This window comes from Sarcophilus harrisii, chromosome 3 (genome assembly GCF_902635505.1).
Source record: "Sarcophilus harrisii chromosome 3, mSarHar1.11, whole genome shotgun sequence".
NCBI lineage: Eukaryota > Metazoa > Chordata > Mammalia > Dasyuromorphia > Dasyuridae > Sarcophilus > Sarcophilus harrisii.
The window spans coordinates 446,200,244-446,221,138 of NC_045428.1; the positions used below are offsets into that span (position 1 = coordinate 446,200,244).

General features: G+C 31.6%; 1 protein-coding gene across 4 annotated transcripts in view; it reads right to left on the reverse strand.

Moving 5' to 3' along the window:
• Nucleotides 1–20,895, reverse strand: part of ZMYM2 (zinc finger MYM-type containing 2) — an 82,777-nt gene that overhangs the window by 21,046 nt on the left and 40,836 nt on the right. For all 4 annotated transcript variants that reach the window (XM_031960834.1, XM_031960831.1, XM_031960835.1 and 1 more), the window contains 6 exons: nt 19,373–19,444; nt 8,784–8,934; nt 7,543–7,658; nt 6,320–6,436; nt 4,123–4,273; nt 2,700–2,872 (listed from right to left, as the gene is read on the reverse strand). In XM_031960834.1, coding sequence (XP_031816694.1) covers nt 2,700–2,872; nt 4,123–4,273; nt 6,320–6,436; nt 7,543–7,658; nt 8,784–8,934; nt 19,373–19,444 — 780 coding nt within the window. The remainder of the gene's footprint in view (nt 1–2,699; nt 2,873–4,122; nt 4,274–6,319; nt 6,437–7,542; nt 7,659–8,783; nt 8,935–19,372; nt 19,445–20,895) is intronic.

Here is a 20,895-nt window from a genome sequence, read left to right on the forward strand (position 1 = left end):
CCTTTAAAAAATACAATATGATCAAGGGCATAGAGACCACGCATGTGAAAATTTTAAAAGACTACCCATTAAGTCTTGCCATTTGAGACATACAGTACAAGATAAGGCTATACCATATCTATTCTTAAAATTGGGGTACAAGCTAGTATAGTTTATTGCTGATGTAGCTTGGATTGATTTATATGATTAAGGTTAACTCCCAAATAAATTAAGATAACACTATGGGTATGGTTACTTAGAGTTCATTAAAAAATTTTTGTGGAAACCTTAAGAAGCTAGAGTAAAATAACAATAATATTTTGTCAATTAAAAAAAAAAAAGATCCTTGAAAGAAAACAGCATTAAAGAGACTGAAATAAAAGCATTTTTTCACTCAAAAATAATGGCTCAACAAAAAACAAAAACCAAAAAGCACACAGAGCAACAACAAAAAACCTTCTTTCTACACTGCCTATTGACAATCTCATCTGAGAAGGCTAAGATAAATCATTTTTTGGTTGATTTTGCTGACCCTTGTCAGATGACTTGCTACTTTAGTCTCATACCTCAGTGATTAATAAATACAAATGTTTTTGCCTAATATTCTTATTTTAGGCAAAGAAAAATCTTGAAAGAAAAATGCTTTCAAATATACAAAAATATTCTAGGTTTAAAATAAGACAAAGAATACATAATACAAATTTGTTTAATAATGGATAGAATACTGGCATTAAACATGACTAGATAATTAACTGGCTATTTCACTAATTGTTTAATATTTTGAAATAAATTGTTTTATTGAATTTCAAACATTGGACATTGCATGAAAATGAACATTAAATACAATTATCCTTTAAAACAAGTGGTAAAATGAACACATTACAACTTGTGGAATTAGTCTGCATATTTAATGACAGATCATTAATATTTGCTTCTCAAGAAAAAAATTAACAGATTTCTCTATTTAGGCTATGGTATGAAAATAAACACAAGGTAAGACCCTCAAAGAAAGCAATAAATTAGAGACAGGCACATTCGTAAAGTTGTGAACACATTACAAAGTTCAGCAAAATAATCTTTACCATCTTAAAATATAGAAGGCTTAAGTTCACAACATGCCAAAAGGCATCAAATTGCACAATAACTATAAATCATCACAGGTTAACAATTTCTGTCTCTGGTCTTAAAATGTAAGAAAAACTGAATTACTGGTAGGATCAATTTTCTTGAAGTTATGATTTTTTCAGTACTAAGCTGAGCCAATGTTAATTTCTCCTGTCCCACCCCCCAAAAAAAAAAAAAAAAAAAAAGTCCTGAATGCAAAAATAACAAAATTTTAAATCAGAACTAAATTCTTTGTGTTTACTTGAAACTAATAAAAGCAAATTCTCAAAAGAAGCAAAAGCTTAAAATTGAATACAATACAAAGAACAGATTAAAAAAACAAAAACAAAACTCAAAACCTTTGGCATACTATAAAAGGCATGCATCAACCTGTAAATTAGAGGATATTTTCTTTCTACCCTTGCCTGGCTTTTCAATTTAGACCTGAGTTTCAAAGGTTTAGATCAATATCATCAAAAAAGGCAGTAATTTTTAAAATAACTTTTAAACAAAATGAAACTTTTAACCTCAATTTTGCACACCTGACAATTCAGAAATTAACTCTTGCTTATTAAAAATGTTCTAGAATAGCATATATTCAAAATTTTAATTGATGCTTTTAAGCCTAGAAAAATTAGTAAGTAACTATATAATTAACTGTAGATCTTCTGGAGTCATTCCAAGATATCGTTCAAGTCGTCAAAAGTTAGTTCCATTTCAATGGCCAATCAATTTCACAAATGAAATGCATAATATTCGCCAACATTTCAACTCTTATTGTTTATTTCCTCAGAGGTAGTAGCTCATAATTTTGTTAAGGTGGTGATGAATTCTGTCTTCTTATGCTTTAGAACTGATCCATAATGTAGCTTTAGTTATTGAGATGGTTTTCCATGTTGCTGGCACAGGAACTAGTAAATACTTTTTCCAGGGTAATATTTGACTACCTCAGTCCAATTTTACACTCTCTCCCACTTACAAGATAACCAATGCTGTGCAAAATGGACCAAAATTATTAAACCTTCCTGAGAATTAAAAAGTAAAATAACTGTATTAAACCTTCAAAAGAATTGCCTTTCGTTTTGTTTATCCATTGAGAGTCCTTTTACCTTGAAAACACTGAAAAAAACAGTCTCCAAAATTCACAATTAAATTTAGGAGTAGACTGAGGTGGCAAAACACCATCATCACCACCATCCCCCCCCCCCCACACACACACACCCATCTAAAATACATTTCAACTGTTCAAAGAAATAATTGTCTGCTAATAATATTGAATATTTGTAAATGGCATTAAAGTTTTTATTGGTTAAAACAATATTATAAAAATAACTTGATTTATAAAACTAAATTGGTGAACAAATATGTATTCTATTATTTAGGACTATACAACAAGTATTTCACAAGAAAAATACTACTTCAAGTTACAAATAACAACTGAAATGACAAAACCATATTTTTACTGACTTCACGGCAGAAACTATTCTAAACTCACTTTATGGATATTTTTAAAAACTATGAATTTTAACATTTATAATGTGGTACTCAAATGCAGCTCTTTGTTAATGATCAGTTAAAGTAGCTGTAGAAGCCATCTAAAATTCTGAGTTACTTGCCTTATAATACCAATCCTGAAATTTTTTACAGCATTCTTCACTGCAGAAATCTCTCACCACGCCATCAAGTTCTTTAGTTGCTCCCTTTTTACAAAGCTGGGAACAATAGTTGCAAGTAACACATCTCAATCCTAAACGTCTTGCAAAATCTTGTTTATAAAGTAGCTTGCAGCCTGAAAAAGAACAATATTTAACATTGAAATAATCATTATAAGTATTTTCCTTTAAAAGAGAGAAGAAAAAAAAAAAAAAAAAGGATGAAGAGTCATCTATAGTATTCCCACAAAAACACAAGATAATACGTTAGCTACAAATGGATACGAATATTTCTATTAACTGTTGGATTTAAGAAACTTGCAGTCTAATGTGACAATAAGACTCAAAAATGAAAGGAATGTTATGATGACTCCATAAACTAATTAAATTGCCCGTGAATTACGTTGTGTCTAACAAGATGTTAGGGTAACATAGAATCATATTTGGCTGCCCATTACAATCTTTCCTCTATTTTACTAGATCATGAATGATGTACTGCAAAAGAACTCCTTCACCATCTCCTAAAGAAGCCTTTCCATTTCCTACCTCTGAGATTTTGTTTGGACTATTCTGCCAGAGCCTATGTTATGAAGCCAATGTGAAATGATTTCTCTCCTCGTAAACTCCCAAATAATTAGAGTTCATAAAACAGGGTGTCCCATGAAGTTCTTTTTTAAAATTTTCAACTTATTTCAAAATAGTTGGTTTACTTTGTAATCTTATGTATGAGATATATTAGGCATTTAAGATATTATTCAGAGAAAGGATTCCTAGGCATCATCAGACTACTAAAAGGGTCTGTGACACAAAAATGGTTAGGAAGTACAGATATAGAAAGATTTTTCTTTTAGTTACCAATTTCTTCTACTAATAGAAATATTTTTCTAATTAAGTTTGTTTCAACTCCTTTTTAACTGTGACTTTAGTTGATATTTTAAGGGCAAAGATCACAAATTATATTTATCTGTATATTGTTCACACTGCCTTGAACAATAGTAGACAATATTTAATGACAGATAGAAATATTAATCAGAATCGACTATATTTATCCAAAGGACTATGCTAGCTACTGATCAAATTTTGTCATCTGAAAGATATTTTAATTCTTTCTTCCCAAGTGAAAAAAGGAATAATCATTTTATATTTATCTTTCCAAAGCTCCTTTTCAGCATTTATAATTGATTTTAATTTTTGTAATTTTCCTAAAAAGATAAAGATCAAGTAGCAAGTCCCATATTGCCGACAAGAAACCTCTGATCCAAATCTATCCAACTGCCTAAGCAATCAGTGCATAGCACAAAAATTACTTTTTAACTCCTCTGCTTAAAAAATGTTTGGCATAAAAATTACTCAAACTATTAATATGAAAGTTTATTAAAATGCCTACCTTCACTACAGAATGGCCTCTTAACTCCAGAGAAATTTACTGTTTCATGCAGAGTCTTCTCCTCTTGGCAGTATTCACAATATGTAACAATGCAATGCAACTTTTTATAATCATCGGAACATGTTTTGCTGCAGAACTGATATACTTTGTTCTAAACACAATAAAGCAAAAACAAATTTAAAGGCCAAGTTATAGCTAAAATATTAATTTAGCTAAAAATTGGGATCTAGAACCTTTTAAAAAATGTTCTGAGGCAGCTAGATGGTACAATGGATAGAGGGCTAGCCCTGAAGTCAGGAGGACCTGAGTTCACTCAGACCTCAGACACTTCCTAGCTATGTGACCCTGGCCAAATCACTTAACTCCAATTGCCTCAGGGAAAAAAGGAAAAAAGAAAAAAGTTCTGACTCAAAGAGGACATATATATGGACCCGTAAAATCCAAGCATCTAATTTGGTTCTCTCTACTGGCACATCAGGTAGTGTTCTCCAAAATGCTCACTCCTGTTGCCTTTGAATTAAAAAGTAGAAAAACAAGCTAGAACTCTGGCTTTGCTAATAATAACATGTAGTAAGAACAAAACAAAAATTTACAATTATGTAGTAAGATTTATAAGTAAGTCACAATTCTGAGAAATAGGTAATACAAGTATTCAAACCATCACTTCAATCTTCAGAATGAATACACAATTAGGTCAATATCACAAAGCTAGTTAAGGGATGAAAACAGGAATGAAACAGAGATGTAATAATTCCAGTGTTCCTGATGACCATTTTATTTTTGCCATCTATGGCAAAAACTTTAATTTCTTCTTTGAGAAGAGCAGAATTCATAAGAAGGGATATATTTACTTTCTGCTTTCAATTTAAGTCACTTGAGGCACCAATTGCCATATAAAAACTCATGTCCACCCAGTTGTTGACATTAAATAACTCTCTAATTTACCTATCTCTACCCCAGTGAAACCCAAGTTACTTAAGAGCATCAATCATGAGTTTTTCATTTTTGTATTTACAAAACAGGCCTTTTGGAATTTTAAGAGATCACATTATTTAATTTCATTGATGCAAGAAACTCCCAGTGTGTCAAGTAAGTCTACTGATTATATGTCAGAATCTCATATGTACAGTTGCCTAGGACACAGAGATGAAAGTTACTTAGCCCATGTCTTTAAAGCCAGTACATAACAGAAGCAGGATATAATAAACTCTGGCCTTCCTGACCAGACTGAATCAGAATGTTAAGCCTCTCAGGTTCCCAATAACTATATATTAAAATCAAAATAAAGACAGTCATACTCTTTCCAATCCAAAATTAAGTCTAATCAATGAAAGCAGAGCACCTAGCACTGAAACTCTAATAATGAAATTAGCTAAAAACTATAATAAAGACAAAAGGATATGCTGAATTAGTCCTGCAAAAAACTAGGCGATGACTAGTACTAGTATCCTAAAATGATACTGTGCAAGAATTAAGTATAACAACTAGTTGAGATTATAGCCTTGACAGCTTCATGAAAATGAGAATTTGTAGAATAAAAATTTTGCTTCCGTAATGGGAAGATAAAATTGTTTTTAAAAGACAAAAGCACTTGAATTTGACAATTAAAGTAGTGAATGAAATAGATAGATTGCCAAAAACTGAAATGAGTTATGTGCCAAACGCACGTAAATGTATGATGCAAAAGCAAGAGGGTAGTAGTATACAATGGTAATCTGATAATTAAATTTGCAGAGCTTTAAATGTATTAGGCCTTCATGGCTGTAACAAAGCACCCACCTAAGAAAATTTTAAGCACTTAACTCACTTGAGAAATTCACATTTCCCTTCCCTCTACTAAAATCATCAGTAGGGTACCATGACTAAAATAATATTAAATCTTCTACTAGACCAGACTCTTGATCCCCAAGGCAAATCATGCTTCACTGAATGAACTGTTGACAATAGGGAAAAAATTTAGCATTTCCACAAATTATTATTGCACTGGAAATGCTACATCAATGCTAACTACTAGTTGTTGTTATATTATGTTTTAAGTATTGGAGTAAGACCTGAGAAAACTAAAAGGAAGACAGCATATCTATATTTAATTACTGAGTCAAACATGCAGGTAATTTTGACAAAGAAAATTAATTCCACCATCTACAAAATTATTCATTCTAAATAAGGCTACTTTAAAACAACAACAACAACTTGCCTCCCATTCCAGTATCTCAGGTTTGGAACAAAAGGAATTTTTACAATAACTGCATTTCAATTGAATATCACTTGGCGCTGCAAACTGACCATTTGGGGATGACTGCATGCTTAGAGCCTGAAAAACAAATATAAAAATAATTTTATGTTTTAATTAAATTAATAAGGATTAATAAAATTATGTGAATTTTATATTTTAAAAAATATAAACTTGAAATTTATTTTATTTTTAAAAACCCACTGATATGAGGGGCAGTTAAGTGGTGCAGTAGTTAGAACACCAGCTCTAAATTCAGGAGGATCTGAGTTCAAATCTGGCCTCAGACACTTAACACATCCTGGTTGTGTAATCCTGGGCAAGTCAACTGAACTCCAATTGATCAGAGAGAAAAAACAAAAAAACACACATACACTGAAAAGAATTTTTCCATATTTAAATTCAGAAACCATAGTAATTCACTGCTAGGGTAACTTAACAAACTTCTATAATTCCCCCATGATAGAAATTCAGAAACTAAAATATAGAACAATTACATAACTTTCTTGAATTACTACACCAGGTAGAACTATCTCAAGAACTTAAAAGCAACAAATAAATGTCATCCCAAGATGCATATGTGAATGGAATGCCAATTAAGTTAGGGAACAAATACTAGATTAAAGCCAAAGACTTAGGGTAAATCATGCCATAACGTCAGAAGTCTAGGGTGGATTAAAATATGATTGTCATTGCCAGATGAAATTAATTCTTTTTGACAGAATATAATTTATCAATTCATTTATTCATCATTTGTATGCAAGTAGTTGTTATATTTCATCTTTAAATATCAAAGCATTGAAAAAATAATATAAATGCATTATGCATTCTCTAGCTTAGATTTTATTCACTATATTAAATGTTTCTGTGCTGAACATCAATACACTGGTGAAAAAAAAGTAAAATGTTTATTACCTACTCTAATCAAGGGAATGTGATTAAAAAGTATAAAATAAACAAAACTGTCTGGTATATATGTCCCCTCAAAAATTGGACACAGTTTTAAATTGAACTTTCAGGTTAGTGTTCTAAAGCTCAATAAAAATAGTATTGGAGTTGTCACATAATTAATGGATTGCCTTTTTAAGGAAAGCTGAATTGGAGAACCTAAGAGTTGATGGCACAAATACAAAAGCAACCTGTACCACGTAAATATATAAAAATTATATATAAATCAAATGTCAAACCTGAAATTTAGCCACACAACTGGAATTGCAAAAGTTGTACAATTTTCCATCAGGCATTGTGGCTTGGTACTGAGGTAAAGAATTTCGCTTACAAAAGTGACAAATGATTCCCACACCTGAGAAAGAAAAGATCCACATATGATTTCCTTCAAACTAAGTGATGAAAATTTTTTGGAAGTTTTATTAACTCATCTGTTTAGGGGTCCGTGCTACAACAACAGCATTATTCATTTAAAAATGAAGAAACTGAAACACCTTAAGGGGTGCGTAGCTATCAAGTGTCTGGGAGTGGAAAGCTAGGTCTCGGGATTCCACTCTTCCTAAGCATGTTTCCACACAGTTCTCAGAAAATAAAATCTAAAGCATCAACAATTTTGGAGACTATTTAGTCTGGAAATGATTTAATAATAAGAAAATGGTTACTATTGTATGGCATACTCTCTACAGGATTACAAAAAATTATAAAGCTAGAGGGATACTTAAGAGAATCTACCTATTTCAAGTCCCTCATTTTATATGGATGAAGAAAATGAGAAAAAGGATGATTTTCTCTGGGTCATGAAGCTATTAAGTTAGAATTTGAATGCAACTTTCTGTACTCATTGCTTAGTACAGTACCACACTGTCAATTAATTTTAAGGCTACTGTCCTATATTTCATTTAAGAAAGCACAAGGGAATATATAAATACTTCAGACTCTCCTATATATACGGAATAAAATTTTTAACCGTAAAGACAAAAAGGGAATAAAATTTTACCACTATTTTAATAAGCTGGAATTAGTTGAACCCAGGAAAAATATAATTGATATTAAGGTTTTACAATTACATTGGTATGGTTACTCTGAATCCTCCAACACTCAAACAGACTGAGAGCTCCCTATATTTAGGAGATAATTTGCTTTGATCAGACACAGCTAAACACAATGAAGAACCTTATTTATTTCTGGGGAATTCTCAAAGATTAAGTCCAGAGTAAAAGCTCTGATGGGTATTACACTAAGCTGGTTGGGCTCTGAATATTAGTTCTCCTTGTTCATGGAGATTTCAAGAAGAACATTTAAAATTTTGGGGGGAAAGGGTATGAAATTAGTATTTTATTACTAAATTAATTAACAATAATAATAATAACAATAAACTAGTTTTTAAAATATCAAAAGCTAAAGAAAAGATATCCAAAGGAAGCAGAAGTAGAGGTAGGAAGATATATAGAAGTAATTTTTTTAAAAACTTAAAACTTACTTGGTGATTTTGCATATTTTGTCTTGTGTGTGTTCATGCAAGCTGTTGAACAGTATGGCTCCATATACCCATTAGGACCTATGCACTGAGTCATATCAAAAAACCGGCACTGAGTTCTACAACCAGTACAAGCTGTCAATTTGCCATATTTCTAAAACAAAACAATATATATTATTTAAAACATTAAAATAAATTTAAAGAAAATTTATTTTAAAAAATTAATCTGTATTTATATTATAGTATTTTGATTGGAAACATTTGTAACAGTAAGCAAATATTACTTAGACACTTTGACAAATCAAAAAACCATGTTTAACAAAAAGCTAATAAATTCAATCAAATTAATCTGACTTACTTTTTTAAACTGGCTTTTTAATAAGAGATTAAATATAACATATACTAAACAGAAGTGACAAGTGAAGAAGAACCAAGAGAACATTGTACACAGCAACAAGATTATGTGATGACCAACTGTGATAGATTCGGCTCTTTTCAACTATGAGGTAATTCAAGGCAATTCCAATAGACTTGTGATGGAAAGAGCCATGTGCATGCAAAGAGACCATCATGGAGAATAAATGAGGATCACAGGACAATATTTTCACCTTTTTTGTTGTTTGCTTATTTTTCCCCCCTTTGAAACTGATTTTTCTTGAGTGGAATGATAAATATGGAAAAACATTTAGAAGAAATGCACATGTTTAATCTAGACTGGAATACTTGCTGTCCAGGGGAAGAGAGAGGAGGGGGGAAGAAAAATTTAGAGCACAAAGTTTTGTATGTATTTTGGAAAAATAAAAAACTATTACTTAAAAAAAAAAAAGTCAAGACTGTAAAGAATTCAGTTTACAAGAAAACACTAGTCGATAATTATGGAAACATTTGGGCATGAAACTTTTTTAAAAATAGCTTCTTCATAATTATGGATACAGATTACCAAAACCTCAACAGTTTACAGTTATTTTAAACAAAGATACTAACTTCCAAATAAATTACCTTTCTTTTAAATAGTTTTCTTCTCTACCAAATACACATCATATGCAACTTTGGATTACAGATAAACTAAACAAGAATTCAAAGCACTCAATTATGTGCTTATTTAGGAAGAAGGGCACACATATTTCTTTATGGCTAACAACAAGTTTGCAAAGCTTTGAATTCTGAAAATATGAAACATAATTGCAATGAAGATCAATTCCCAGAAAATAAATGTAATTTTAAAAAATAAATCCCTAGACTGAACTCCAAATAATTTTTGAAGAAAGATTTTTGTCACTTTTGGGCATACTGAAAAGATTGCAATGCAATCTATGATGACTGAAACAATAAAAGAGCTAAAATGTTTCCAAGATGTAGAAGGAATTAATTCCATTTTACAAGAACAAAAGGAATTCAAACTAATATGTTCAAAGTACAATGAAAAGTGGTTCTCAATTTTTAAAAATCCAACTTATCAATAACCACATGATGTGGAAAAAAAATGCTGAAAATCAGTCATAGAAAAATGCGAATTAAACAAAATCTAAGTTTGCTTTAATGTCCTTTAGTGTCAATGAGGGAGAAATTGGGAGAAAACAGACATGTTAATGAAAACAAGACCCAAACCAGGAGCTAATTATCTAATGATCTTATTGTTCTAAAGTGGCAGGAAAGTAGAATGATAGAACACTATCAGGAAGATCTAAGATACACCTGGGCCTCATACATACTAGCTGTACACTAGGGTCAGGACTTAGTTGCATTGTAGGTTGAAGTCCCAGGGTGAGGAGAAGTACTAAAATGCAAAGTCAGGGAGGGGACGGGGACAGAGATTTCTCTTACCAGAAACAATTCCAAAATTTAAAAGAACAAAATGAAAAGGACATTAAAGCTGATGGTCACTCAGAGACTAGAGTACAGGCCAGGAGAAAAGTAACAAGACATACCATCTTTAAAGAAGTGAAAACTTATAAATTGCCAGAACTATCTCTGAAAACAACAGCATGAAAAACCTGAAGAAAACTGAAGAAAAAAAAGAGCTCAGATATCATATTTTAAGAAATTATCAAGAAAAATTGGCCCGATATCCTAGAACCAAAAGGTAAAATAGACACTGAAAGAAGCTTCCAATCACCAATGAAAATTCGCAAGAATATTATACCAAATGCCAGAGGTGGTCTCAGGGTAAAGGAGAAAATATTACAAACAGAAAGAAACAATTCAAATATAGTACAAGAGTTAGCACCTTCAACATTAAGAATCAAGAGGGCTTAGAATGATATTCCAGAAAATAAAGGAGCTAACATTACAGTCAAAAAGCACTACCCAGCAAAACTGAATATAATCCCTCAGAGGGAAAATGAGCATTTAATGAATTTTAAGTACTATGAAGCTGGAATGCTTCATTCTTCTGGAATGAAGAAAAAAGATAAGAGTTGAATAGAAAACCTGACTTCCAAATATAAGATTGATAAGGATTTTCACTGGCTCTCTGAGTTAATTATAAATTTCTCTGCTTAATTTTAAAAATCCCTATATAACCTAGCTGCAACTTTCATTTTCAACCTCACTATATGATATTCTCCCTCTCAAACTTTGAGTGAACCAAACTAGTCTTTGAACTATCTCCCATGCCAATAATGCAAAACCCTAAAAATGGTGTGAGAATACACAGCATGTCCTCAATGTATCTTTCTGGCTTCATTGAGTATCACCAGCTCTCTTACACTGTACATATGATCCAGTCAACCCAACCAACCAATCTGTTTATCATGTACAAAATTCTATACCATCTTTCAATGCCTTTTCGATAGCCAAGCTCCTTCTCTAGTATACACTCTCCTCCAACCTTTTCACATGCTTTCTCAGCTTAGGCAGGTAAGATGGTATAATTCAGGTATCATCTTTAGCACAAACCTTCTCTAATTTCTCCATAAGGGGAGATAACATACCTTCCCGAAAATACCATCTATTCAAAACTACTGAGGTGTATTTATTGACTTTATATTTATGCTATATGCTTTTATAGACACTTGTCTCCCCTCCAATAGCACATGAAGTATTTGTGAAAAGGGAGAGTCAGAAATTGTTTTTCTATCCCCACAGCCTGCCCATACTAAGTACTTGATACTTGTTGACTGCATTGATTGTTCCATCGGTGAAGATAGGACCAAATGGTCCTGAAATGAACCAAACTAGATGATTGCAAAGATAAAAGGAAGTGAAAGTAAGTGAGCACATCATCTTAAAAATTCATAAAAGTTCAGTACATTATGAGATGTAACCTACGTCCAAGAGTTTAAAACTAGAATACTTATTATCACACTCACTTTTATCTTTCCTTAGCAAATGATTCCTTTTTTCATTGCCTATCAAATGAAACAAAAACTAAATCAATAACATGACCCAAACTACTGTCCTATTTTGGACATTCCTTTCCCTGATAAATTCCATGACTGCCCACACAACCCACTTAAACTGAACCTCAATTTTAGAAGAAAATTAGAAGATTACATATCTTTCAAGACATAACTCTTCTGTCCTTTACCTTAAATTTTTTTTGACTAATTATCTCTTGCAGTTCTCAGGCCAGAATGTCACCTTCATTTCTTCACCACTAGATTACTTGCCTGCCACCCCACTCTCAACTCAAAGTCTCCCTATCCTATTTGTGCTCTCAGCCAAGTTCATTTCTCACATTTATGAATAATACACATCAATCCTAACTCTTATTCCTCACCTCTAACTTAGTAGATATTTCCACCTAGATGTTTGGAGAAATAAGATATAATTTTTGACACATTAGTTTTTTGATTTTGGCAAGTCATCTAGTTGGAGATATCTACATCCCCATCTCTCACACTTTTTCGCTTCTTTTTTCATTCTGGTCTAATCAACTAACTCTCCTACGGATTACTGAGGTAGTCTAACTCCAGTATTTCTTCTCTTGGAACAATAACTTGCATACTTTAATAACATAAGGAGTCATAGCATGGTATTAAGTACAAGTGGAAAAATATATTTAAATACATTTAAAACTAGAGGAAAGCCATCCATTCTACAAAGTATACTTGTATGACACCTCAAAGAAAGGTGATTCTAGATAACCTAGTGACAGAGAAACACACTAATATAAACACAAAAAATTGTCTCCTGTCCCCTTTATGGGAATTAATTGAATTTTTATTAGGGAATAATATAATCAACAGAGGGTAAAATCCATCTCTATGGTTTAATAGGGACTTATATGCAAACACCATATCCCATCTTTTAAACAAAAGATACCTTCACAGTTATTCCTTTGTATATATGTTACTGGGTACAACCTATCTGTACATAATTTGACAAAATTCTATGTTTGTAAATGATTTACCAAATAAAATGAAAACTTTAAAATAATATAAACTACTTGCCTCCCTTCCAAGGCAAAAAATAAAGCAAATGCTATGTGTGATATTTATCAGAATCACTGATTATCAAGAACTGAGTTTATATAGTACTTTACAATTGGCCATTTCTTTTATACCCTTTATCTCATATGATTCTCACAATACATATCCTATGAAGAACTAAAATATGATTATTATGATTACTTAACTGATGAGAATACTCTATATGGATACAATTAATAAAGTAATTTAAAAGCCAGGTACAATTTCCTGAAAAAATAAGTGCTTTTAACTATTTCTACAATACCTACCTAATACATAAGGAACTGTCCATTTCACCTATGAAATTTTCAATCCCATATTTAATTATAAACTTATAAATCCTATCAAACTGAAAAGTAACTTCTTCCTTGTTCTACTTTGTTTGTAATGTCTCCTTTTATATCTAATGCATGTATTCAATTGAAGTTTGTGTTCTTATAGAATGCAAAATACAAGGCTATACCTAAGACTGCTAAATAAGTTCCCAATAGTTTTGTTGAATAGTGGAATCTTAACAAAAATAACTGGATATACCCAAACACTGCTCCTATATTCATTTGCTTTTCTATATTGAGCACCCAATCTGTTCCACAGAACTAATTCTTAATCAGTACTAAATTATCTTGATGATTACTACTTTTTAACAATTTGAAAATTGAAATTTGAAATTGAAAATTGAATTGAAAATTGGTTAATGATGGTAGCCCCTTTGCTTCACACTTACACACACACACACACACACACAATTTCCTTTAAATGTTGGACCTTTATTCTTTCAGATGAGTTTTGTTACTATTTCTTCCAGTTCTTTAGAGTAATACTGTAATAGTGACATAGCAATGAATAAGTTAATGGCAGTAATATGATTATTGTTTTCATACTGATTCATGACTTAGATCTGCATTTATCTGTATAAAGAGACTTTTATGGATCTATCTATATAGAGAGTTCTTGTGGGGAATTTGGCACATTGATTCCCAAATGTTTTATGCTTTCTATAAATGATTTTAAATGAAATTAATTTTTATATCCCATCCTTTCTACTGGACTGACAGAATTGCTGATGAAATGGAGAATAGCTAAATAAGTTTTGACAAGTGAAGGGAATAAGCATTTATTCAGTGTCTATTATGTGCCAAGCATTATTCTAACTGCTTTACAAATACCATTTTATATGACCCTCAAAAAAAAATCCACAATACGAGTTAGACTCTACTATTATCCCCACTTTGTGATTCATGAAATTAAGGCACATAATGGTTAAATGACTTGCCCAGGATAAACACTGTGTAAGAGAAAAATCAAATCTTCATGATCTTATGCCTTAGCTACCTCTAACAAATGTGATATAATACTACTATGCTCTAAGAAATCATGAAATTCCAATTAAAGAAAAATAGGAAGAGATGCATGAATGAGCAAAATCAGAAGAAAAAAATTATACAATTAACAATAATGTTGTAAAATAATGTTGTAAAAACAAACAACTTTGAAACATGTAGAATTCTCATTAATGTAATGAAGCATGCTACCCAATTCCTGAAAAAGAGGTAATGAACACAAGACTACAGCTTAATATATATTTTAGAGGGGTGACAATGTGGAAATTTTTGTTCATTATACATATTTATAGCAGACTTAAGGATCCTCTCCCTTTCTTTATCAAGGTTGGGGAGAAAGGAAGATTTCCAGTGAGTGAAACCCAATTAATTAATTAATTAAAAGTTAATTGATTTCATATGAAATTTAAATGAATTATTGACAAACATGCAATATTTTTATAATTTAATAAAAAACTTAAGTATATTTTTTATTTTAAAATTTAAAAATATACTTAAGTACATAAGAAGTACAAAGGAAATCAACAGACCCTTTTAAATGGTCAGGAAATTTTTATTCGATTAAATAAAAGAATTTTAAAAATTTAAAAGTTTAGTCATTTTGCTAGCAAAATAAAAAATTCAGAAAGATGATGAATGTTAAACTCATAATAAACCTCTATGGAAACCACCCCCCCCCCACATCCTATTTCCTCTAATCTTTTAATTATTACAATAATAATATATAATGTTCAATGCTGGGCAACATGTGTACAGCAGAACAAATGTGTAGCCATTCACAATAACATTAACAGAAATCAACAGGCCAATTCAAGTGGACTTGTGATGGGGAGAGCCGTCTACATCCAGGGAAAGGATTGTCAGGACTAAATAAATGTGGATCACAACATAATGTTTTCATCTTTTTTTCTTGTTTGCTTTTATTTTGTTTTCTTTCTCATTTTTTTCTCCTTTTATGATCTGATTTTTCTTTCACAGTATGATGAATGTAAAAATGTGTATAAAAGAACATATTTTACACATATTGGTTTGCTTGCTGTGTAGAGGAAAAGTTAGAGGTAGGAGAGGGAGAGGAATTTGGAATACAAGGTTTAGCAAGGATGAATATTGAAAAGTCTTTGCATATGTTTTGAAAATAAGGTATTATTACCAAAAAAACAAAAAAAAAAAAGTAGGATGCCATATTTAAGAGAAAAAAACCTGTTAATTATTTTTTCTCCCACTGCATATGTAACAAAAATCTTGTATATGAAAACTGAAATGGAATCATGTGATTGCAATGCTTGAAAAACTGAAAGCAAAGCTGAAAAACACACATATTAGCAAACTAAGTTGAAAGGATTTCCTATACACAGATGAATCATATGTAGTAAACGATGTGAAGGTAAAACATCACATAAATCATAAATTACTGAAATATAGAATACTATTTTAAAAAAGAATGCCATGTAGAATATATAAAGGTAAAAACCTTTGTAGTACTATTTTTCATATTATTTCTTATTACATTTATAAAGCCTACCTAGAGTCTAACATGTTCTACTGCTCCCTACCAATGCCTTATAATGTTAACAAAATAATATTTTTTATATAAAGATAACATCATTCTGCAAGGGTTTCTTCAATGACTCCATAAGGCACACGCATTGAAATGCCTTTGTTTTTTAGTCAAGGTCTTTTAAAAATCTAGCTATTATGCCCTTATTATCTCTAAGATAAGCGGTCTACAGAATTTTTTATAAATAAGATTTTTTTTAATCAGTCAGCCCACAATGTACTCCTTTCCATTCTTATCCAGTTAATTTCTTTAAAAATATAAATGCAGGTTTTTCTGATTTAACATGTGTAAGCACCAAAAATATGGAACTATTTAAAGTTTTTAACTGCTGCCTAGGGCTGACAAAAAGTCAGGCTTGATGGCACAGTGGATAGATAGATCTGAGTTCAAATACAACCTCTGACACTTAACACTTACTAGTTGTGTGACCCATGGCAAGTTACTTAAAACAGAAAATAAAAAAAGAAAAGAAAGAAAAAGAGGAAGTTCTGTACAGCACAGACACTTAAAGTTTATATTTAGTTAATATGCAATGTAAAGCAATTTCAACCAAAAAATTGAAGTCTTATTCATACTGATTAAAGTTTGAGGTTAAAATAGTTGAGAAACTATACTTCCCTTCATTCACTGAAGAGGTAAGGCATAACAAAGATGGGACACTGCAAATACTACAAGACAGTGTTCCTTATTTTTGTTAAGCTGCTTTATTTCACCCTTTTTAAAATCTTTTGTTAAAATGGATGGCCTTCGGCAATAAGAGAAAGAGATTAAAGGAATTAGAATAGGCAATGAGGAAACGAAATTATCACTCTTTGCAGATGATATGATGGTATACTTAAAGAACCCCAGAGATTCTACTAAAAAGCTATTAGAAATAATTCATAACTTTAGCAAAGTTGCAGTACAAAATAAATCCCCATAAATCCTCAGCATTTTTATACATCACCAAAAAAATCCAACAGCAAGAGATACGAAGAGAAATTCCATTCAAAATAACTGTCTACAGCATAAAACATATGGGAATCTATCTTCCAAAGGAAAGTCAGGAATTATATGAGCAAAATTACAAAAAACTTTCCACACAAATAAAGTCAGACTTAAATAATTGGAAAAATATTAAGTTCTCTTATATTGCTGAGCGAATATAATAAAGTTGACAATACTCCCTAAACTAATCTATTTATTTAGTGCTATACCAATCAGACTTCCAAGAAAATATTTTAATGATCTAGAAAAAATAACATCAAAATTCATATGGAATAATAAAAGGTCGAGAATCTCAAGGGAATTATTGAAAAAAAAAAAAATCAAATGAAGGTGATCTAGCTGTACCTGATCTAAAACTATATTATAAAGCAGGTGTCACTAAAACCATTTGGTATTGGCTAAGAAACAGATTAGTTGATCAGTGGAATGGGTTAGGTTCACAAGACAGAATAGTCAACTATAGCAATCTAGTGTTTGACAAACCCAAAGATCCTAACTTTTGGGATAAGAATTCATTATTTGACAAAAACTGCGGGGATAACTGGAAATTAGTATGACAGAAATTAGGCATGGACCCACACTTAACATCATATACCAAGATAAAATGTAAATGGGTCCATGATCTAGGCATAAAGAACTAGATTATAAATAAATCAGAGGAACATAGGATAGTTTATCTCTCAGCGTTGTAGAGGAGGAAGAAATTTGTGACCAAAGATGAACTAGAGACCATTACTGATCACAAAATAAAAAATTTTGATTACATCAAATTAAAAAGCCTTTGTACAAACAAAACTAATGCAAACAAAATCAGAAGGGAAGCAACAAACTGGGAAAACATCTTCACAGTTAAAGGTTCTGATAAAGGCCTCATTTCCAAAATATATAGAGGATTGATTCTAATATATAAGAAATCAAGTCATTATCCAATTGATAAATGGTCAAAGGATATGAACAGACAATTTTCAGATGATGAAATTGAAACTATTACCAATCATATGAAAGTGTTCCAAATCACTATTGATCAGAGAAATGCAAATTAAGACAACTCTGAGATAACCACTACACACCTGTCAGATTGGCTAAGATGACAGGAAAAAATAATGATGAATGTTGGAGGGGATGGGGGACAACTGGGACATTGATGCATTGCTGGTGGAGTTCTGAATGAATCCAACCATTCTGAAGAACAATCTGGAATTATGCCCAAAAAGTTATCAAACTGTGCATACCCTTTGACCCCAGCAAGTGTTTCTACTGCGATCATACCCCAAGGAGATACTAAAGAAGGGAAAGGGACCAGTATGTGCCAAAATGTTTGTGGCACCCCTGTTTGTGGTGACTAGAAACTGGAAATGAATGGATGCCCATCAATTGGAGAATGGCTGGGTAAATTGTGGTATATGAATGTTATGGAATATTATTGTTCTGTAAGAAATGACCAGCAGGATGAATACAGAGAGGCTTGGAGAGACTTACATAACTGATGCCAAGTGAAATGAGCAGAACCAGGAGAACATTATATACGTCAACAACGATACTGTATGAAAATGTATTCTGAGGGAAGTGGATTTCTTTGACAAAGAGACCTAACTCAGTTTCAATTGATCAATGATGGACAGAAGCAGCTACACCCAAAGAAAAAAAAAAAACACTGGGAAATGGGAAATGAATGTAAACTGTTTGCATTTTTGTTTGTCTTCGCTTCCCAGGTTATTTCTACCTTCTGAATCCAATTCTCCCTGTGCAACAAGAGAACTGTTTGGTTTTGCACACATATATTGTATCTAGGATATGCTGTGATATATTTAACATATATAGGACTGCTTGCCATCTAGGGGAGAGGGTGGAGGGAGAGAGGGGAAAAAAAATCGGAACAGAAGTGAGTGCAAGGGATAATGTTGTAAAAAATTACCCTGGCATAGGTTCTGTCAATAAAAAGTTATTACAATAAAAAAAAATTAAATTAAAAAAATAAAATATAATTAAAAAAAAAAAAGAAAAAATAAAAATAAAATGGATGGCTCAATGTAGGGGAAGGGATGGAGAAAAGGAGGGGAAAAGTTGGAACAGAAAGTTTTGCAAGAGTCAATGTTGAAAAATTACCCATGCATATGTTTTGTATATAAAAAGGTATAATTAAAAAAAAAAAAAAAAAAAGCATGGCTTACTGGAAGAAACAGGAACGATTTCACCAAAAAGAAATTGTATAAAACCAAGAAGTAAGAATAAAAGTAAAAATAAAACCATTTTAAACAGATTCTGATAAGATGGCAGTAGCAGAAGAATTCTTACCTCTGACTGCATAAGGAAGGAGTCCTGCATGTGGTCTCTAACCTCCTTCAGGAAGCTGGGATGACTGCCTACCTGGAAAAAGATTAAAAAATTATATTTGCACTATTGATTAGAGAAATGCAAATTAAAACACTGGGGGAATCACCTCACACCTCTTAGATTGGCTAAAATAAGCAGAAAAGATAATGATAAATGTTGGAAGGGATGTGGGAAAATTGGGACATTATTCAACAACTCCACCAGCAATGCATTAATCTAAGAGCAATTAGGAATTATGCCCAAAGAGCTATAAAACTATTCATATCCTTTGATTCAGCAGTGTCATACTACTACTTGGTCTGTATCCCAAAGAGATCATTAAAAAGAGGGGAAAAGGACCATATATGCAAATATGTTTGTAGCAGCTCTTTTAATGGTCAAAGAAACTGGAAATTGAGTGACTGCCCAACAATTGAGGCAAGGATGAATAAGTCGTAGTATATGAATATAATGGATTACTACTGTTTTATAAAAAATGATGAGCAAGAGTAAAATGAGCAGGACCAGGAGATCATTCTATACTTCAACAACAATACTATATGATGACCAGTTCTGATGGACCTGGCCATCCTCAGCAATGACATCAACCAAATCATTTCCAATGGAGCAGTAATATGAACTGAACTAGCTACGCTCAGAGAAAGAACTCTGGGTGACTAAAAACCATTACATTGAATTCCCAATCCCTATATTTATTATGCCCACCTGCATTTTTGATTTCCTTCATAAGCTAATTGTACAATATTTCAGAGTCTGATTCTTTTTGTACAGCAAAATAATGGTTTGGTCATGTATACTTATTGTGTATCTAATTTATATTTTAATATATTTAACATCTACTGGTCATCCTGCCATCTGGGGGAGGGGGGGGGGGGGTAAGAGGTGAAAAATTGGAACAAGAGGTTTGGCAATTATTAATGCTGTAAAGTTACCCATACATATAACCTGTAAATAAAAGGCTATTAAATAAAATAAAAAAATAAAATAAAAAATAAAAAAATAAAGTTTAAAAAATTCGGAGGATGGGAAGAGGGAAGGATTATCTATATCTAACTCCCTATTTGACTCCCTTAGAAGATGCTAAGTATACACTAGGTGCTTAATAAATATTATTGACTATTAAAAAAAAAAAATTTTGAGCAGGATAATTTCAGAAAAGCCTGGACTTACAAGAACTGATGTTGAGTGAGGTGAACTTAAATGCTATGAGAACACTACATATAATAATACCAAGATCGTACGATGATGAACTGTGACATTCTTAGCCCTTCGTAGTAATACAGTTATCCAATAGACTTGGAATGGAAAATGCCATCCACAACCAGAGAAAAGAACTATGTAGAGTGAATACACATAAATCTTACTGGTTTTAATTTTTCTTTTTTGTGATCTTTCTTTTTGTTCTAATTTTTCTTTCATAACAAAACTAATATGAAAACATGTTAAAGTAACTGTTCATGTATAACATCAGATTACTTGAGGTC